At 48.2% G+C, this 18,510-nt stretch overlaps 1 protein-coding gene across 2 annotated transcripts in view; it reads right to left on the reverse strand.

Moving 5' to 3' along the window:
• Window positions 1–15,598: 15,598 nt before the first annotated feature.
• The window catches only part of CHMP4B (charged multivesicular body protein 4B), a 53,147-nt gene continuing 50,235 nt past the window's right edge, over window positions 15,599–18,510 (reverse strand). For both annotated transcript variants that reach the window (XM_007073679.2, XM_042980589.1), the window contains exons 3-5: window positions 18,352–18,466; window positions 17,140–17,266; window positions 15,599–15,938 (exon numbers count right to left, since the gene is read on the reverse strand). In XM_007073679.2, the coding sequence (XP_007073741.2) occupies window positions 15,874–15,938; window positions 17,140–17,266; window positions 18,352–18,466 (307 nt within the window). In that variant the 3' untranslated portion in view covers window positions 15,599–15,873. The remainder of the gene's footprint in view (window positions 15,939–17,139; window positions 17,267–18,351; window positions 18,467–18,510) is intronic.

Genomic DNA, 18,510 nt, shown 5'->3' on the forward strand with positions numbered 1-18,510 from the left:
AAAAAATGTTAAAAATTATGCTCACTTAAAAATACAAATCTCTGGCTTCTCTTGGAAGATCAGAAGATGTGACAACATGGATTAGAGAAGAACTATTGCTAAGAAGTAGCTAAGAAGTGGTTGCCTCTCCGACAGGCACATGCATCCATTTCCCACAGTCCCCACCGCTCCCAACTGTCTCACAAAACCAAGGCTACGTAGTTCTGTTGTCAATTATCATTGCACTTGCACTATGTCCCACGCCCCAGTCATATAAAGTGTAGTTGCCTAGAGTCAGAGTTGCTGTTTTTCAAGCAAAACAGGAAAGTGTATATCTTTGTGGATGCCAAGACAATTCCCTTGCCTTTAATATGCAAGACAAGTCTGCGTCAAATCTTACCCCAGGTCAGCCCTCTTCTCTCATTCATGAGATCCACTGGCAATCCCTGATCTAGAGGGACACATGAGACAGAGAGAGAGAGAGAGAGAGAGAGAGAGAGAGAGAGATCAGACATGGAAAGTGACATAGGATGTGCCAGAGGAGAGACTTTTAAGTACGGAGTGATCAGCAGCATTTAAGTTGGAGGTGAGTCAGATAAGGCACGAAGTGTTTGTGACATACGTACGGCCACACACGCAGCTGCAGACAAAGAATGCACACAGACGCATGCACATAGACACATGTGTGCGTACACACAGGCAGGCACATGGATACATGCTCTCAGGCACAAAGACATGTGTGTCTGCACGAACACAGGCAAACAGGCACATGTGTGTTCACAGAGCCGCCCGAATCCGTGCACCCTCCCAGGGATCCATGCTCACACCTAATGAAGCCCTGCCAGTTCCAAACCAGCAACTCGTAACTAAATAAATATGATAAACAGTCCCCCTCCAGATGGCTCTGCGCGCACACCCACTCCTCCCGCTCGGAGGGATGGCACATTCTATGCCGATAAATCCTCCTGTTTGAAAACATTTGCCTTCTTAATTGGCCCGTTTACGGGTAAAATATGTTTCTGGGTAGTGTTCTGCCAGAATGGGGACGTCAAGATGCCCACTCACCCAGGGCTCAGCCTGGAGACAGGACTCAGGGCTGCTGGCTCCAGAGAGGTCCCGCTTGACCCATCCACAGAGATGAGACCCACTGGGGAAGGATCTCAGTGCTGCCAGGGCAGGCTCCCCCGCTGGCTTTTTCCTCCCTGTGCCTCAATTTTTTTCTCCAGGTACACAGTGCACGCGTCACTGTCTAAGGTCCCTGGAAGAATCCTGTTCACACTCCCTTCTCTCTGACAGCATGCCTGTAAGGTGTGATAAACTAGGATAACCCCTCTAGTGACTTGAATGGTGGCCCCCTAGAAGATCTGTCCCATCCAAATTCCTGGAACTTTTGAAAGTGACCTTATTTAGAAAAAGGATCTTTGCAGATGTAATTAAACTAAAAATGTTTTTTGTAATTTTTTTAATGTTTATTTTTGAGAGAGAGAGAGAGAGTGCGCGAGCAAGCACGGGGGAGGGGCAGAGGGAGGAAAACACAGAATCCAAAGCAGCTCCAGGCTCTGTCTGAGTTGTCAGCACAGAGCCCGACATGGGGCTCAAACTCATGGACCACGAGATCATGACTGGAGCTGAAGTCAGATGTTTAACCAACTGAGCCAGCCAGGTGCCCCTAATTTTTTTTTAATGTTCATTTATTTTTGAGACAGAGAAAGAGACAGAGCACAAGTGGGAGAGGGGCAGAGAGAGGGAGATACAGAATCTGAAGCAGGCCCCAGACTCTAAGTTGTCAGCACAGAGCCTGATGCGGGGCTTGAACTCAGAAAGTGCAAGATCATGACCTGAGCCAAAATCGGAGGCTCAACCAAAGGAGCCACTCAGGTGCCCCGAAAACCTTAAGATGATATCATCCTGGATTACCCAAGTGGGCCCTAAACCCAATGGCAAGTGTCCTTATAAGAGACAGGAGAAGACACACACACCGAAGACAATATGAAGGCAGACCAGAGGCTGGATTCTACACACCAAGGAACGCCAGGCTTGCTGGCAAATTCCGCAAGGATGAGAAAATCATGAAAATCCCTCATAGCCACTTTCCACTGGGCACTCAGGATGTACCAGGTGTCATGGCAACCTGTCCTCCCACGTGCCCACCCCCACCCGGGGAGATGGGTGACAACATCTCTTCTCCCACTGCTCAGGTGGGAGAGTGAGGCCTGAGAGACAAAGCCACACACTGGGCCACACAGCTGGTCACCAGCAGAGCCGGGATTTGAATTCAGGTCTGTCTGCTTCAAATGCCACTTCAAATGCTACTTCACAGGTAAGAGCAGGGCACCGTCTAGGGGCAGGGGAGCAGCCAGGCCACCAGGAGCAGAGTGAGGCCCTGACTCCTCTTTCCTCTCTCACCCATAAAGAGCTGGTCTGTGACTCAGTGGCCCCAGCATGCCCAGGTCAGAGTGGGTAGACAGTGTGAATCACCCACTGTGTGACCTTGGCCACCTCACTCCCCACTCTGAGCCTCCCTTTTCTCATCTGTAAAATGACGGATATAATAACAGCCACTACTAAGGGTTATTGTGAGAACTGATGGAAGTAAAACCCAGAAAGTCGTTGGTAACTTGCTGAGCATCCAGTAAGTGCTTAATAAATGCTGGCTGGCATTAAAGCGAGCTTAGAGGCCAGTGAGAGACAGCATATAGCCTCTGGCCATGGAAGGTCACTTCATGACCAAAGTGAGGCCAGGGTGTCAGGCTGTGGCCCTGCCTGTGTGCTCACCACTAGCATTCCTCCCCAAAGGACACCCGTCCTCTGCTTGTGACTCAGCCCAACTGCTGTTCTGAGAGCTGAGAGGTGCCCGAGAGAGATGTGTGTGGCCAGGGATGGGGGGAAAGCAGAGAAGGGAATGCTAGTAGGGCAGGCTTCCCCTGGTGACACCCAGCCCACCTTTCCTGGAAGTATTCAGTAGGTGCTCAGTAGGCAGCCTCAGTGACATCCTCTGCCCTCTTTACAGGAACATCATCTGGATTTATAACCAGTGTGACTACTAAGGGTTCAGCCCGGCTGATGCAAACAGAAACCAGATCATTAACATTAGCCAAGAGGGGATGGCTAAGGCTCAAAGAAAGAAGAAAAGGAAAAGTGGCAAGATTGTTACCAAACTAGGTCCACTGAAGTGGACCCTATTCTGCAGAGACAATGATCTCGTGGGGTCTGGGATCAGGGCTCTGGGCCCCTATGCAGGCTAAACAACTACTCTTTTTTTTTTTTTTTTAAGATTTTATTTTTTAAGTAATCTTTATACCCAGTGTGGGGCTCGAACTCACAACCCCAAGATCAAGAGTCACATGCTCCACTGACTGAGCCAGCCGGGCGCCCCCAAACAACTACTCTTTTATTATGTAATGAGCTTGCCTATAAGATCTCATTGGACTAAATGATTCTGTTACGAAAAAAAATTTGAAAAGCCCTGTCCTGATCCAACTATCCTTTTCATCAATTAATTCATTTATTCAACTAGCGAGTATTGAGTCCACTACATGCGGTCACAGGGTGGTGCTGAGCACAGCACTACAACAGCTGCTGCTTTCCTGGAACTTAGGGTTTGGAGGGAGAAATAGACGTTGTACAAGTAATTGTAAAGTCTCTCCAGTGACAGGAGAGCTGGCTAGGCAGGACAGATATGAGAATATATAACTGAGGAGCCTAGGGTGGGGGAAGCAAGCCAGACAGAAGGGCCTTGTGCTTGCTCTTAAAGACAACAGGCATGCATGAAGTGACAATGTTGAGCCTGGACATTAAAAGGTCTCCCTGTCTGCTGAGTGGAAAATGGTTTGTAGGGAGTCAGGGAGACAACAGGAAAACCAATGAAGAGGTTGTGACAAGCAAGTGTAGCTGGTGGCCTGGACCAGAGACAGGGCAAGCTTCATGGGTGTGTGACCTTCATAAGGCCCTCATTCAGAAGGGTCATTGGTTTATTTGGTTTATTTTTTATTTAAGTGTATTTATTTATTATTTTGAGAAAGATAGGGAGTGAGTGGAGGAGGGGCAGAGAGAGAGGGGGAGCCAGAGAATCCCAAGCAGGTTCCACACTGTTAGCCCAGAGCCTGATGGGGGCTCGAACTCACGAACCACAAGATCATGACCTGAGCTGAAACCAAGAGTCGCTTAACTGACTGAGCCACTCAAGCACCCTGGGCCACTTGGTTTAATACCCTGTTGTCACTGTCTTGAAATTCTTAATAATTTTTGAACAAGGGGCCCCGTGTTTTCATTTAGCCCTGGCGCCCACAAACTATGTAGCAGGTCCCGACCAAAGCAGGGACAGGATCTTCCTTAAACACTCAAAGTCATAAACAGATCTTTTTCTACTGGTGTGCTGGAGCTGGCACGTACCAGCTCTGAGAGCCAATTGTTCAATTTTGAGGAATCAGGTTGTCCTGTTGGTATCTTGAAATCGGCCATGGTGTGAATTGGCACCATGGAAATCAGGAAACAGTACAAGTCTGGGTCTTTTTTTTCTTGAAGACATTTCCTCATCAGTGTTTCCGAGGGCCAGTCCGAGGCTCACCTTGACAGTGTGTTAAAAATATAGTTTCTGGGTCCCCCTCCCCAGGCCTACTGGGTCCACCGGCTGGGTGATTCTGGGGGCTGCCTGAGGCTGGAGAGTCAGGGCGGGAAGGCCCTACACAATGGGGGGATTGGAAGAAGAAATTGGCAGAGGTGTGGGGGTGGCAGCTCACCAAGGGAGCAGGACAGCATACCAGGGCCTGTGCCCTTGGGGACCCAGCTCCAGGCCAACCACTAAAGTCCCCAGACTGGGACCCACCCTCACCCTTCCCTGTGGGGCTCTAACCCAAGTGGACAGTGTTGCCCTCCCTTGTGGAGGTCTGGGGGGTGGGGGGGAGGGAAGGGCAGAGACCCCCGACCGAGAGACTTCCCAGAGGGAGGGAAAAGCCCACACCATCAGCACCTCCCCCTCCAACAGACCTGAGCAGCGTGGGCGTGGGCGCTCAGGAAATAAGGACATTGTTACCATTATTGTTGTCCTAATGGCCCCACCTCAAGGCTGACCTGTCCCCCTTCTCCTACACCTCTCCTCTCGCCCCCCCAGGCTCTGGAAGGAGCTGGAACACACCACACATCCCTCTCCCAGCAGCCTCTCGGCGGGAGGATCCCCGCTGGGCAGGTGGGGGGAAATGGTAGGGTGGGGAGGGATTCTAAGCACACATACCCTTGTCCCCGCCCAGGCTCCCGCCGGCGCTCGCCTCTCGCTCGCTGCAGGGGAGCAGACCACCCGGGAAGAGCCCGTCCTCCTCGTCGCTTCCAGAGGAGCCTAGGGTCTCACTCCCTGGGAGACGGCGCCACCTACAGGCCCCCGAGAGCATTGCTGCGTCGGCCCCTCAAACGGGCGAGGATCTCACACCCCTTAGGCTGGGAGGCTGGGGCGTGCTCACTGGAGCACAGCATCACACGGCTACCCATTGTCCCTGCACCTGGAAGGAGCTGTGGCAGCGTTTCCCAAGTTTGGAAAATGTCACTTGGAGATTCTGCTTGCACATTTGCCCCCTCAGTCTGACTTAACTCTTCAGTTCCTTCAATGAACATTTATGGGAAACTTATCCTTTCTAGGCTTCAGTTTCCTCATCTGCAGAATGGGTTTGAAGGTGTTGCACTAGAAGAGATTATCTCAAAGGCTAGGTGGGATTCGCAGACTTTAATGAGAAAGAGAATCATGTGGAAGCATGTTTAAAATGCAAGTTCCGGGGCCCCACCCTGCAAGCAATTCTGATCCAGGCAGGAATCTGCATGTTGAAATAATCCTTGGGAAATTCTGATGCAGACGTTCTGTCAACCTCAGGACAAGAACAGGTCTTCAAGGAGGCTGGAAAATCAGGCAGGGACCTGCCAGATCAGGGCTTGAGAGTGGAAGCTGTGATTCTGTCCAGAGGGCAGTAGAAGTCACGGAGCTTTTATAACAGGAGTGACAGCTCTTTAGAAAGATTACTCTGGCTCCAGATACCAGGAAGGATCGGGACCTGGGGAGGCAAGGTGAGTGGCAGAGAGATCACGGAGTTCACTGCAAAAGTTGCTCAGTTGAGATTTAGGTGTCCTGGACCAGGTGGTGGTAATGGACAGGAAGGAGAAGGGACAGATTTCAAAGGTAAATCCTTTAACTTCCTTGAAATACAGGAAGAAAACACTGACATTTCTGATTATCTGATTTATCCCAGGCTTTTATTTTTTAATTATTATTTAAAAAATGTTTTTAACATTTATTCATTTTTCAGAGACAGAGCATGAGCGAGGGAAGAGCATGAGCGAGGGAAGAGCAGAGAGAGGGAGACGCAGAATCTGAAGCAGGCTTTAAGCTCTGAGCTGTCAGCACAGAGCCAGATGCAGGGCCCAAACTCACGAACCAGGAGATCATGACCTGAGCTGAAGTCGGACATTTAACCAACTGAGCCACCCAGGTGCCCCTAATTATTATTTTTTTAATGTTTATTTTTGAGAGAGAAAGCGTGCACACAAGCAGGGGAGAGGCAGAGAGAGAGGGGGACAGAGGATCTGAGATGGGCTCTGCACTAACAGCAGTGAACTGTTGCATGTGGGACTCGAACTTACAAACTGTGACCTGAGCCAAAGTCAGACGCTCAACCAATTGAGCCACCCAGGCACCCCTTATCTTAGCCTTTTAAAACCTTAAGGTGTTGGGGCACCTGGGTAGCTCAAATGGTTGAGCCTCCAACTCTTGCTCTCCTCTGCTCAGGTCATGATCTCACAGTTAGTGGGATGGAGCCCTGCATGGGACTGTGCGCTGACAGCACAGAACCCCTGCTTGGGATTTTCTCTCTGCCCCTCCCTCGCTCCCTTTCTCTCTATCTCTCTCAAAATAAATAAACTTATAAAATCAAACCTCAAGGGGTTCTGTATGTATTATGTATACAATATATTAGTATAGAGGTACACATATATACTATATAAATATACATATTTATATTACATATAACATATCGAGAGAAGGAAAATATATGTACATATATGTATATCTATAGAGAAAGATTGATAGAGAGATAGATAGATGATAGATGTAACATGTACTCAAAAGAATTCTCTGGATGGAGTTTGGAGACCAGATGAGTTAATTCAATTTCTGGCACATGGCCCATGTAAACACTCTCTGTTGGCTATCATGACAGATTATGTCTTCCAAAAATAGGCCCAATGATACCTCCTGTCCTCCAGGGTCTTTTAGAACTAGCCATGCTCTCATCAAGAGGTCGAGTCTATTCCCCTCCCCTTGAACCTGGGTGGGTCTGCAACTTATAACCGGTAAAATGCAGCGAAGTGCCTCTGCATGCCCTCTAAGGCAAGACCCTAAAAGTAATGCATCTTCCCAGAAGCTGGTTGGGGCAATCCCTTTTAGAGCCCTGAGCTTGGACTACATTGAGGCTCCCATACTGTGAGGAAGCCCAAGCCACATGGAGAGGGCCTGTGCTCCTGCTGACGGTCCCAGAGGAGGTCCCGGCCAATAACCAGCATCAGCCACCACATATACCAAAGAACTGAAGAGGTCTCCAGATGATTCCAGCCGTTGAAGTAATCGCCAGCCTTCAGGTCTTTGCAGCTGAGGCCCCAGTTATTGAGGAACAGAGACAAGTGGTTTCCACTGGGCCCTTTCCAAATTTCTGACCACAGAATCTGTGAACATAATGAAATAGTTGCTTTTCACAACTAAGTTTCAGAGTGGTTTGTCATGTAACAATAGACAGGTAGAACTGCCATCATTACGTACCATGGTATCTTTGTCCACACCTTCTGTGAGGGAACCAAGTGTCCCCCGCATAGCCGACCAAGCTGAGGATGGAGAGAAGGAAAGAGGTAGTAATTACCGGTGAGATGCTCTGGAGGAAAATGGGTAGGGTCTCAGGGTGGGAGGGCAAGCCAGCCCCTGAGGGGTCCCACCTTCGAAAGGCTCTAGGAAGGAGCTAGGAGCCTGACTCCACTGCGTGGTTCTGACACCACCACTCCATTCCTGGTCACACTGGATGATTCTAGATCCTGTTGCCTGTGGCCCTTTTGCTCTCAGAGGAAGATTCCTGAGAGAGTTGGCCTCCTCTTTGGACCCGACCATTTGGTCACATTCAGAGTTGGCACCTTCTGAGGGAGACAGGGAGGAGATTCTGTGAACTCCCCGCTCCCACACCACTGTGGCAGGGAAGGAAGGGCTGCAGGGCCTGGGAATAGGGGGGTTTGGATTCTTGTGGCTCTACTGCTCCCCAGTTCTGTGGCCTTGGGCAAGTCACTTCATCCCAATGAGCTTAGGTTTTATTAGCTGTAAAATAGGGCAATATTTGGCCCTGTCCTGAAATTGTTCTTGGGTGGATAAAATAAGATGAAACACATTAAACCCTTGTTCTTCGTAAATACCTCCTTAATATTTGCCATTCTTTTAAGGCTGTTGTTCTTACTGAAAACGAACAAGTCCAGGCAAGTAACATCACTGAGCAAGAGAACACGTTTCTGCTCTGAAAGGGGAGACCTTTCCCCTCTTCTCCAGCCCAGAGTTGCCCTGTGCAAATTTAGCCAGAGGCTCATGGAAGCCTAGCCTGGGATTGGTGCAGAACCTTGGCTGTGAAACCCAAAGCTCTGGGCTTCTATCCCAGCTCTACCTGACTCCTCTGTTGTCTGAGCAAGGCCAGGACACAGCCTAGCAGGAAGGAAGGAAGCTGCTTCTCCAGGACAGGGTACCCAGGGCAGACAGGAAGAGACCTGGGTAGGGAGACAAGGGAGTTGAGTTCATGTCTTAGTTCTGCAGTATTTGCTATGGGATTTGAAGTACCTAGTGCCTTTGTTTCCCCACCTATAATTCATTTCATAAATACTTAACTGAAGGTCTACTGATTTTGTTCTTGACCAGCTCAGACCCACATGGAAGACCAGGGTGGCCTCCAGGACTTTGAACATGCCTTTGAAAACTATCCTAACTCCCTGTCTTTCACACCATTTCCCTTGCTGAGTCCTCAACGCCCCTCAATCTTGGCTAAGGCAGTGCTTCCTCTCACAAGCCCTTCTGGGGCAGGTACCCTCTTCTCAATGGGTTTCACTACATTGATTACCCAGCCTGTGGTGGCAATGATGTTGAAGAGGATGATGGCCTAATTTTCCCACCAAACCATGAACTGGCACAAAGATGCCCAAATACAGTTGTGGAATGGCCTTCACAGAACAGAAAATTAATCTGCTTCTTTCCGTCATTGATTAGCAGTGGGACCCAAAGTTTCCCTACAGCCTCAGTTTTCACATCTAGTAAGTGGGACTGGCTCCTAATACCTGTGCTTCCCACCTCTATCTCACAGAGCTCTCTAAACCTTGCTGTGTGCTTTACAGGTCATGACCTCACAGCAGTTATGAGGCAACCTAGTGGGTTGAAGTGTCCCCTAAAATTGATGTCCACCTGGAACCTCACAATGGGACCTTATTCATTTTGTTTTGTTTACTCTTTATTTTTTGTATTGAATTACTGCTGCTTTCAGGCCATTTGATACATTTCTCATTTCTTTTTTAAAATATCATTTACTGTCAAATTGGCTTCCATACAACACCCAGTGCTCATCCCAACAACTGCCCTCCTCAATGCCCATCACCCACTTTCTCCTCTCCCCCTTCCCCCATCAACCCTCAGTTTGTTCTCTGTATTTAAGAGTCTCTCATGGTTTGCCTCCCTCCCTCTCTGTTTGTAACTATTTTTCCCCCTTCCTTTCCCCCATGGTCTTCTGACGTTGCTGCAAATGGAAGGATTTCATTCTTTTTCATTGCCAAGTTATATTCCATTGTGTATATAAACCACATCTTCTTTATCCATTCATCAGTTGGTGGACATAATTTGGCTACTGTTGAAAGCCTTGCTATAAACATTGGGGTACATGTTTGGGGTGCCTGGGTGGCTCAGTCGGTTGAGGGTCTGACTTTGGCTCAGGTCATGATCTCGCGGCTGGTGAGTTCGAGCCCCGCATCGGGCTCTGTGCTGACAGCTCAGAACCTGGAGCCTGCTTCAGATTCTGTGTCTCCCCCTCTCTCCGCTCCAACCCATTCTCATTCTGTCTCTCTCTCAAAAATAAATAAACATTTAAAACAATGTTTTTTAAACATTGGGGTACATGTGCCCCTACGCATCAGCAGTCCTGTATCCCTTGTGTAAATTCCTAGTAGTGCCATTGCTGGGTCGTAGGGTAGTTCTATTTTTAATTTTTTGAGGAACCTTCACACTGTTTTCCAGAGCAGCTGCACCAGTTTGCAATACCACCAACAGTGCAAGAGGGTTCCCGTTTCTCCACATCCTGCCAGCATCTATCGTTTCCTGATTTGTTCATTTTAGCCACTCTGACTGGCATGAGGTGGTATCTGAGTGTAGTTTTGATTTGTATTTCCCTGAGGATGAGCATCGTTTCATGTGTCTGTTGGTCATCTGGATGTCTTCTTTGGAAAAGTGTCCATTCATGTCTTCTGCCCATTTCTTCACTGGATTATTTGTTTTTTTTGGGTGTGGAGTTTGGTGAGTTCTTTATAGATTTTGGGTACTAGCCCTTTATCCGATATGTCATTTGCAAATATCTTTTCTGTCAGCTGCCTTTTAGTTTTGTTGATTGTTTCTTCTGCAGTGCAGGGAACTTATTTGTAAAAGACAAAAGATTTATACGATCTGAAGAGAAACCAGAGTATTACAATGGGAACTTATTTGGAAATAGGGTCTGTGCAGATGTAATTCAAGTAAGGATCAAGATGAGATCATATTGAATTAGGGGGGGACCTAACAATGATGAGTGTCCTATAAGAGATAGAAAAGGATACACAGAAACATACAGAAGAAAGCCATGGGCTTCAGACCTCTTAAACTGTGAGAGAATAGATTTCTATTGTTTTAAGGCAGCTGGTTTGTGGTCATTTGTTATGGCAGCACTGAAAGACCAAAACAGACAGGTGTGTTATTACCTGCACATTACAGATGAGGAAACAGGCTAAGGCAATGAAGTCACCTCCCTAGGCCCACAGAATCCTTGTGCTACAGAGGCAGGATCTGAACCTTATATGCCAGACCCCAGAGCCCTGTGCCCTTGGCATCTACGTCTTGGCCTGCTGCTGCCCACACACCAGCCCACTGGCTAGTCTGCGCTTGGAAGACACAGGACTGTACCCGTGGTAACTGCTGTTTCTGAAATTGCCACACTCGGGGAGCCTGGATGACTCAGTTGGTTAAGCACCTGACTCTTGATTTTGACTCATTCATCATAAGTGAGTTAGAGCCCCAAGTCAGGATTCTCTCTGTCCCTCCTCCACTCGTGCACACTTTCCCTCTCTCTCTCTCTCAAAAGTAAACAAATAAACTTTAAAATTGCCACCCTCACTTCAATGAGGGAAATGGAAGGCAGCCTAAAAAGCTTCTTCTCTACTGCTCCTCTTGTCCCGAAACTATTGCCTGAGCAACTCATTTTTTTTTTCTTTCTTCTCCCCTCCTTCCTATCTGCCCTACTTCCTCCCTCCTTCCCCTGCCTCATTTCTAAGTTTATTTATTGAGAGAGAGAGAGAGAGTGTGTGTGTGTCTGCATGAGCATGCACACAAGCAGGGCAGGGACAGAGAGAGAGGGAGAAAATGAGAATCCCAAGCAGTCTCCGCGCTGTCAGCACAGAGCTTGAGGCCTGAGCTAAGAGTCAGGACACTTAACCAACTGAGCCGCCACCCAGGCGTCCCCCTGCCTGATTTTTGAGGACTGTGTAGATCCCTCAATCTCATGCTCAATATCTCAGTCTAGCCCCAACCTATCCCTCCAGTTCTACCTCTTCTCAAGCAAGCCCTTCCTCCAGTCAAATCCTCCTGAGCCAGCCCTCACTTCACTGCCTTCTTGTTTCCCCCCATAAGGTTCCCTTGGTCTAGAATGCCCCATCCATCACAGGCACACATAAAAAATCCACTCCTGGGACACCTGGGTGGCTCAGTCAGTTAAGCGTCCTGATTCAGCTCAGGTCACTGAATCCCACGGTTTGCGGGATTGTGGGATCAAGCCCTGTGTTGGGTTCTGTGCTGACAGCTGACAGCACAGAGCCCACTTGGGAGTCTCTCTCCCCCTCTCTGCTCCTCACCCATGTGTGCAGGCACTCTCTCTCTCTCTTAAAGTAAATTTAAAAAATTTACTCCTTCTTCAAGCCCAAGCCCAATTTCCACCTCCTCCTGGCACACCCAGTCAATAGCACATTCCCCTCTGACCATACATGCTTTCACGCAAACATCCTTGAGGCCCGATCTGTGCCAAGCAGATCTAGGGGCCAGGAAGTGTGATAACCTCACTGTCTGGTAAGAGAGTGGGGAATCCTAACAAGAGGAGGAAGTGGGAAGCAGAGGATGAAGCAGCAAATGCCTGCGGGAACGAGGAAAGCTGTGCCCAGGAAAGGAAGGCCAAGGGACCAGAGCCCATGTAAAGGCTGGGAAGCAGAGAGCACATATTCTAGGAGACAAAATCCTGCATAACAATATGGGGAAGTCATGGGGAGAGGTGAAAATGGGGGCCAGGTCATAGAAAGTTCATGTGAACCGTTCTGATGTCTTGATCCCGTCCACCCTACATCAGAATCACCCAAGGAGTTTGTTAAAATGTAAATTCTTGGATCCCTACCCAGATCAGGGATGGGGCCCAATACACTTGAATTTTTCGCAAGCTCTCTGGGTAATTCCAATACACAGAAGAGGAGAGAGTAGAGGTAGACTGAAGGGTTTGAAAGGAATACGTCATGATCTGACTTGCTTTTTAGAAGAAATTGATGGTGCTAATCTCACATCTGCCTTTTGGTGTCTGCCTGTGTGGTAGATACTTGGTGCCACCTAATTCAGCAACCATCCCTCCTTTCTTCTTAACAGAGAATAATGGGCTCACAGAAGGAGGCTCCACCCCCAGCCCAATGGGAGGATCCGGATTGGACCCTTTTGTCCAGTCCCAGATTCCTTTTATACACTTTCCCAGACTCCTTTACGACAAGAAATGACCATGCAACAGTTGTGGCTCAGGAGATAGAAGGACAGTTTGTGTGGAGTCATCTGGGAAAGGTTTGCCTCCTGTTAACATGGGCAGACGCAAAAGAAAATCTGGCTAGTGCTGATCCTCCTTCTAGATCCTGAGTGTGTGATGAAAGGCCATCTAAGGATCAAGAGGTAGCAAGCCCAATAAGGAAAAGCTAATGTATGGAGGGTGGGAGAGCAGAAGGATACAACGATCCTGGTTCTTGAGGACGTGGTTGAGGCACTGCCTCCAACCCAGACTCCCCCAGTGCCCTTCCATCCAACCCTCCACCAACCCAAGACTTCTTGTCCTGAGACTACTAGAATCTAGCTCTCTTGAGGGCAGCGACTTTGTCTGTTGCATGCACTCTCCCTGCCTTGAACAGTGCCTGGCACACAGTAGGTGCTCAGTAAGTATTTGTTGAGTAAGTTTTGAATGTAAGTAGATGACTTTAAGGTTTACACCAGTCATCTGAGTCATCTGTTAGCTTGTAGCCAATGAATCCTGACACAGTAGGACTGAGACCCTCCTGAGAGCAGGAGAGACTAAGCATGACTGAACACTACCCCACAGGCCTGCCACAGCCCACATCTAACAGGAATAAGCAGCTCTTTCTCAGAGGAGCTCCAAACACTGTCCTGGACCTGGGTTCAGGCCTGCCAGAGCTGGACAGTTGTTGGGTCTGTGAGTTCCCCTCATCCAGACCTGGGGTCAGAAGCCCCTGAGGCAACTAATGAGAAGCTTAAGAATATCCACTCTGGATTTCCCACACCAAAGGACATCCAGGAGCTACACCAACTGCAGGGTGAGAAGGTGGAAGCTGGCAGCAAGTGTTGCCACTAGATTCTTCTTGAAGTGGAAAGAAAGAACTTCTGAGAATAGCCAGACCCACCCTCCATACAAGTCATGAATTTTCAAGCCACTGTGGTCAAGTCTCAATCCTAAGTGTGGCAGCCAGGGAAGATGAGAAATGAGGAGGCAGGCACAGGGCATCAGCAACTTCACAAATAGGACCTCTGATGATCTAGTCCCGGCCCCTTGTTTCACAGATGGGAAAATGAGATCCAGGGTAAGTGGGCAACTTGCCCCACCGTACCCAGTGAGCAATGGCAGTGTTTGTGAACTCAGGTTGATTTTAATCTTAAGAGGTTTAGGGATGGGCATTAGAGAAGGGATCCTCTCAAATTCTGCCAATTGGCATTGAGAATTAAGAACAAATATGCATAGGTCCAATTTTTTTTAAGTTTATTTATTTTTGAGAAAGAGACAGAGAGAGTGAGGGGGAGGGGCAGAGGAAGAGGGAGAAAGAGAATCCCAAGCAGGCTCTGCACTGTCAGCATGAAGCCCGATGTGGGGTTCAAACTCATGAGCTGTGAGATCACGACCTGAGCCAAGATCAAGAGTCAGATGCTTTACCGACTGAGGCACCCAGACGCCCCAGGTCCACTTTTCTGAAGGAGAAGGTCCACAGTGTTTGTCAGATTCTCTAGGGGGTATAAGACTAAAGAAAGGTAGAGAGAATGGAAGAGGCCAGGCCAGGGTCACATGGTGAGTCACTGCAAACCTGAGACTACCACTTGTGTCCTAGATTCTCAGTCACTGCCCTACACTTTCTCTCCATGGGAAAGGCCATTTTCTTCAGTGCACCAATGTATCAGATTGGTTCAATAAACCAATGCACCAGGTAGGACTAGTCAGTGGGAAGACCATGGTTTCCAAAAGGTGGAGGCTCTGCTGTCCTGCTGGCATTGCTCATGGACACTAACAGAGAAGAACTAGGAAAGACCATGGAACTACACGAGAACCATTCACTCCTGAGCTGTGCCCAGACGATCCCTGAGCAAGATGAAGGCCACGGATCCATGGCATCCAGAACGTAAATGCATTTCCAGTAAGACGTACTCTGTTCTTTGGTTCCGATTGTTGATGCACGTCATGCTCAAGTCTTGTATATGCTTCCACAGGCTCCACTGGATACCGTGCCAGCCTTGAAAGAGTCAACTCCCAAAGCAAATGACAGATTGATTGAACACAACAGCAAAGTATGAAAATTAATTGAGATATTTAATAGACAGTGCAAACCATAATTTCATCTGAATATAAATGTATGCACATGTTTCCAATGAGTTATCTATCAGTTATCACAAACAGCAACAAGGACCTTAGAGCTATGTTAGAAAAATGTATATAGCTGGAATTTAACTCTACAATCTCACTTGCTCTCAAGAACACCATTCATTTCAAATCAGTGTCACAAACTCCAAAAAACCAGGGGAATACGAGTGAGGGGTGGGCAGAGTGGTACACACAGGGGCCAGTATACAGGTGATGGACAGAAATACAGCTCTCAAGGAACCCAAATCAGATGCATTATTACAGCTAAGGACAAGGAAAAGCCTATGGCTTTAAAAAACGACTCTTCTGCCAGTACCATACAAGTCTCACAGAGATGTGCGACGAGTCAACTGACTTAAAAGGACAGAGGCTACATTTTCAGATCATTTCAACTGCACACGGTCGACCCTTTCCATTGAGGTTCAGCAGTGGAGTTAGCGTAGTCCAGAAGCTCAATGTTGGATTTGCAAATACAGTTTATTTTACAGAAATTCAACATTATAAACAGCAGGCACCTCCCACCCACCCCCTGCCCCCCACCCCCCTCCCCATCCCGCTGGGTGCAGACCATGCTATGCAGAGAGTGAGCAGTGATGTGGCCCTACTGCTTTGGAGGGAGATTCAGGAGCGATGGAACCTGCCTGCACCATGTCCTGCCTGCCCCACACACGCACATGCCTGCCCGCTGCACAGGCCACCAGAGTCTGTCTGGGCCCAGCCCGCATTGGACCAGTTAAATGGATCCAGCCCAGTTCTCCAATTCCTTCATGTCGTCCTCTTCTTCTTCCTTCTTCTTGGCTGTGTAAAGAAAGAAAGGGCTATTTAGAAGCTGGTTACAGTGCTCTCAACACATTCTGGCTGGGTGCCAGGGCCGTGCCACATCATGTCTACAAAACAGCCCTTCCCTCACACCCAGCCTCGTGGCCAAGCTATCAGAAGACTGTTTCTCTGTGCCTGAAAGCTGCAGCATAAAACTCCTGATAACAGGCATACCAGTTCCCAGCACCTCCCCTCCACCAGCACTGAGGCCAGGCAAAACAAGGATTCTACACTGAGAGTCTGTCAGACTTCAGGTGAGGCTTCCATCCAGAGCATTCAAGGAAGAACCCCAGAGGAGATCTAATCCTTGCCAGCACTCCCCCTCCACATCAAGTGGCTTGAACCACCTCTCCACACCCACTAGTGCCCCTTAAACAGTGTGTGGATGTGGACCCCTTTGCCTGAACCCACCACAGGCTGCTGACTCAACTTGAGGGACCATTTCTTCTCTGTATGTGGGAGGGTAAGAGGACAACAGCCTGGTTACACTGCTCCCTGGGTTCTCCCTCCATGACAAATCAAACTGCTATATCTTTTCTAGAAGTCTGGTGTGGAATATTTCTACCAAGGGTGAAAAATGGAGGAGGGAGGGGGAAGAAGGAGCAGGCAGAAGGAAACGAAGGTTTTATAGAACCAGGTCTCTAAAAAAAGCCAAAGAAGTTTCCTTCCCACAGTGGCTGCCTCGGAGGCCCTAAGTTTTTATAGGTGTGCACAGAACAGGCTATTAGACAGAGTAAGAGCTATCCTGGAATTAAACTCTCACATCTTCTCCCAGTGCCTAGAGCTTTGTCTTGTTTGGTGACATAGGAAAAATCATTCTGGAATAATAATTCTCAACTGGGGGTGACCCCCCACATACTCTGCAGGGGACATATGGCAGTATGGAGACATTTCTGGTTGTCACACCTTGGAGAGGACAGAGCCCAGGGGTGCTGCATAAACATCCATAGTGCATAAAACAACCCCCTTCCCCCAACCCAAAGAATTACCTGACTGTGTTAATAATGCCGAGGTTAAAAAACACTGTTCTAGAGAAAAACTAGGAAAACACAGGTGACGTTGTCTCTATGGCCGTCAGAACAGATTTTATGTGGTTCTCAATCCTGGGCAAACTCAGGACCCAAACTGACACCACCACATGGCATCAGGGATATGTCATGACTGGGTAAGAAATACTCACTGGGTTTTGATGGTAAGGTTATAGAGGGAACATTTGGTAGAGGGACTGTTTCGGGTCCACTGATTTCCAGCAAATTCTTGTCTAGCTCCTCCTGTTCTAGTTCTTCTAATTCTGCCATGAGCTCATCCTGGTAAAAGGAAACACAAGAGTGAGAGAGATGTCCCTGGGAATCCTAGCCCCTGCAGCAGTACCTCTTTCCTGATGGCTCAGGGGACACATACCCCTTCGAAGATGGTCAGAAGAGAGATGAACTCCAGGTCCACACTCTGTGATTCAAACCCTAAACATGGTTCTACTGGTGAAGCTAACACACCAGCAAGCAGTTATGGAGTCTATATCCAGGGTCCTGCACTAGCTGTCAGCATTTTGAGAGAAGGGATTATACACTTGATCTTAGCCAAAAGGCCGAGAAGCGATTCAGAGAAGGGATCATGTATTTTCATTCCTATTTCTTTATCTCAGAACTGGGCACACTCCATGAAATGTTCAGGAATACTTGCTGAATTGAAATTGACTTGACTAGTCCATCAAATTTTAGTCTGACAACATGAAAACCCTGGTGCTGGGAGCCACAGGTGAAAGCCACAGGCTGTACTGTCAGCTACACCGCGGGAATCAGCATGAAGAGGTCCAGTGGAGAGGACCTCACCTTCAGTGGCCTCAAATCTAACAACAGAACGAAATACCTTCAACAGGGCCTGTTATTGGATTTTAGAAAGCTAAGAGACCCAAGATCCCAATTGCTACAGCAGAAACCAGCAGGTGGCCGAGTTCCAGATGGATCCCTCAGGGGTCAAATATAAATGCTCCTTCCTTGGCTTCATCTTTACCTCAAATCAGAGTTGCCTGAGGGCAAATCCTGTACCAGGGAATGGTCACCTCAGTTGCCACAGCTCTGAGCCTAGGGTCCACCATGAAAGGTGTAAGATAATTATTTACTGAAACCAATTACTGACCTGAAGCCTGCTGAGGAGTCCCTATGAAAGTTCCTCTACTCAACCTAAACTTCTACACCAAAGAGTGAAAGCATCTCTAAAAATCCAGAATTAGGGAGAGTTAATACCATGCCCTGTTTATGTCCAAGTCTCTGGAGGGATGAGAACTGGTGATTTCCAAACCACATACACCCTACTGGAGAGCCTTCAACAGCACATCAAAAGGTGGCTTGGGTGTCATTTGTGGAACTTGTGAGAACTGCATGAAACCACTCACCTCATCAAACTCTTCTCCAAATCCTACAGGTTTTGAAATAGCTGTTGAAATCTCCTCTGCAAGTTCTTGCTGGTCAGCAATGTCCTGCATTAACTCATCAACTTTATCGATGTCCCTTCAAACGAGATGGACAGATGTAATATTAGACATTCAGTCTGT

The sequence above is a fragment of the Panthera tigris genome, chromosome A3 (genome assembly GCF_018350195.1).
Source record: "Panthera tigris isolate Pti1 chromosome A3, P.tigris_Pti1_mat1.1, whole genome shotgun sequence".
NCBI lineage: Eukaryota > Metazoa > Chordata > Mammalia > Carnivora > Felidae > Panthera > Panthera tigris.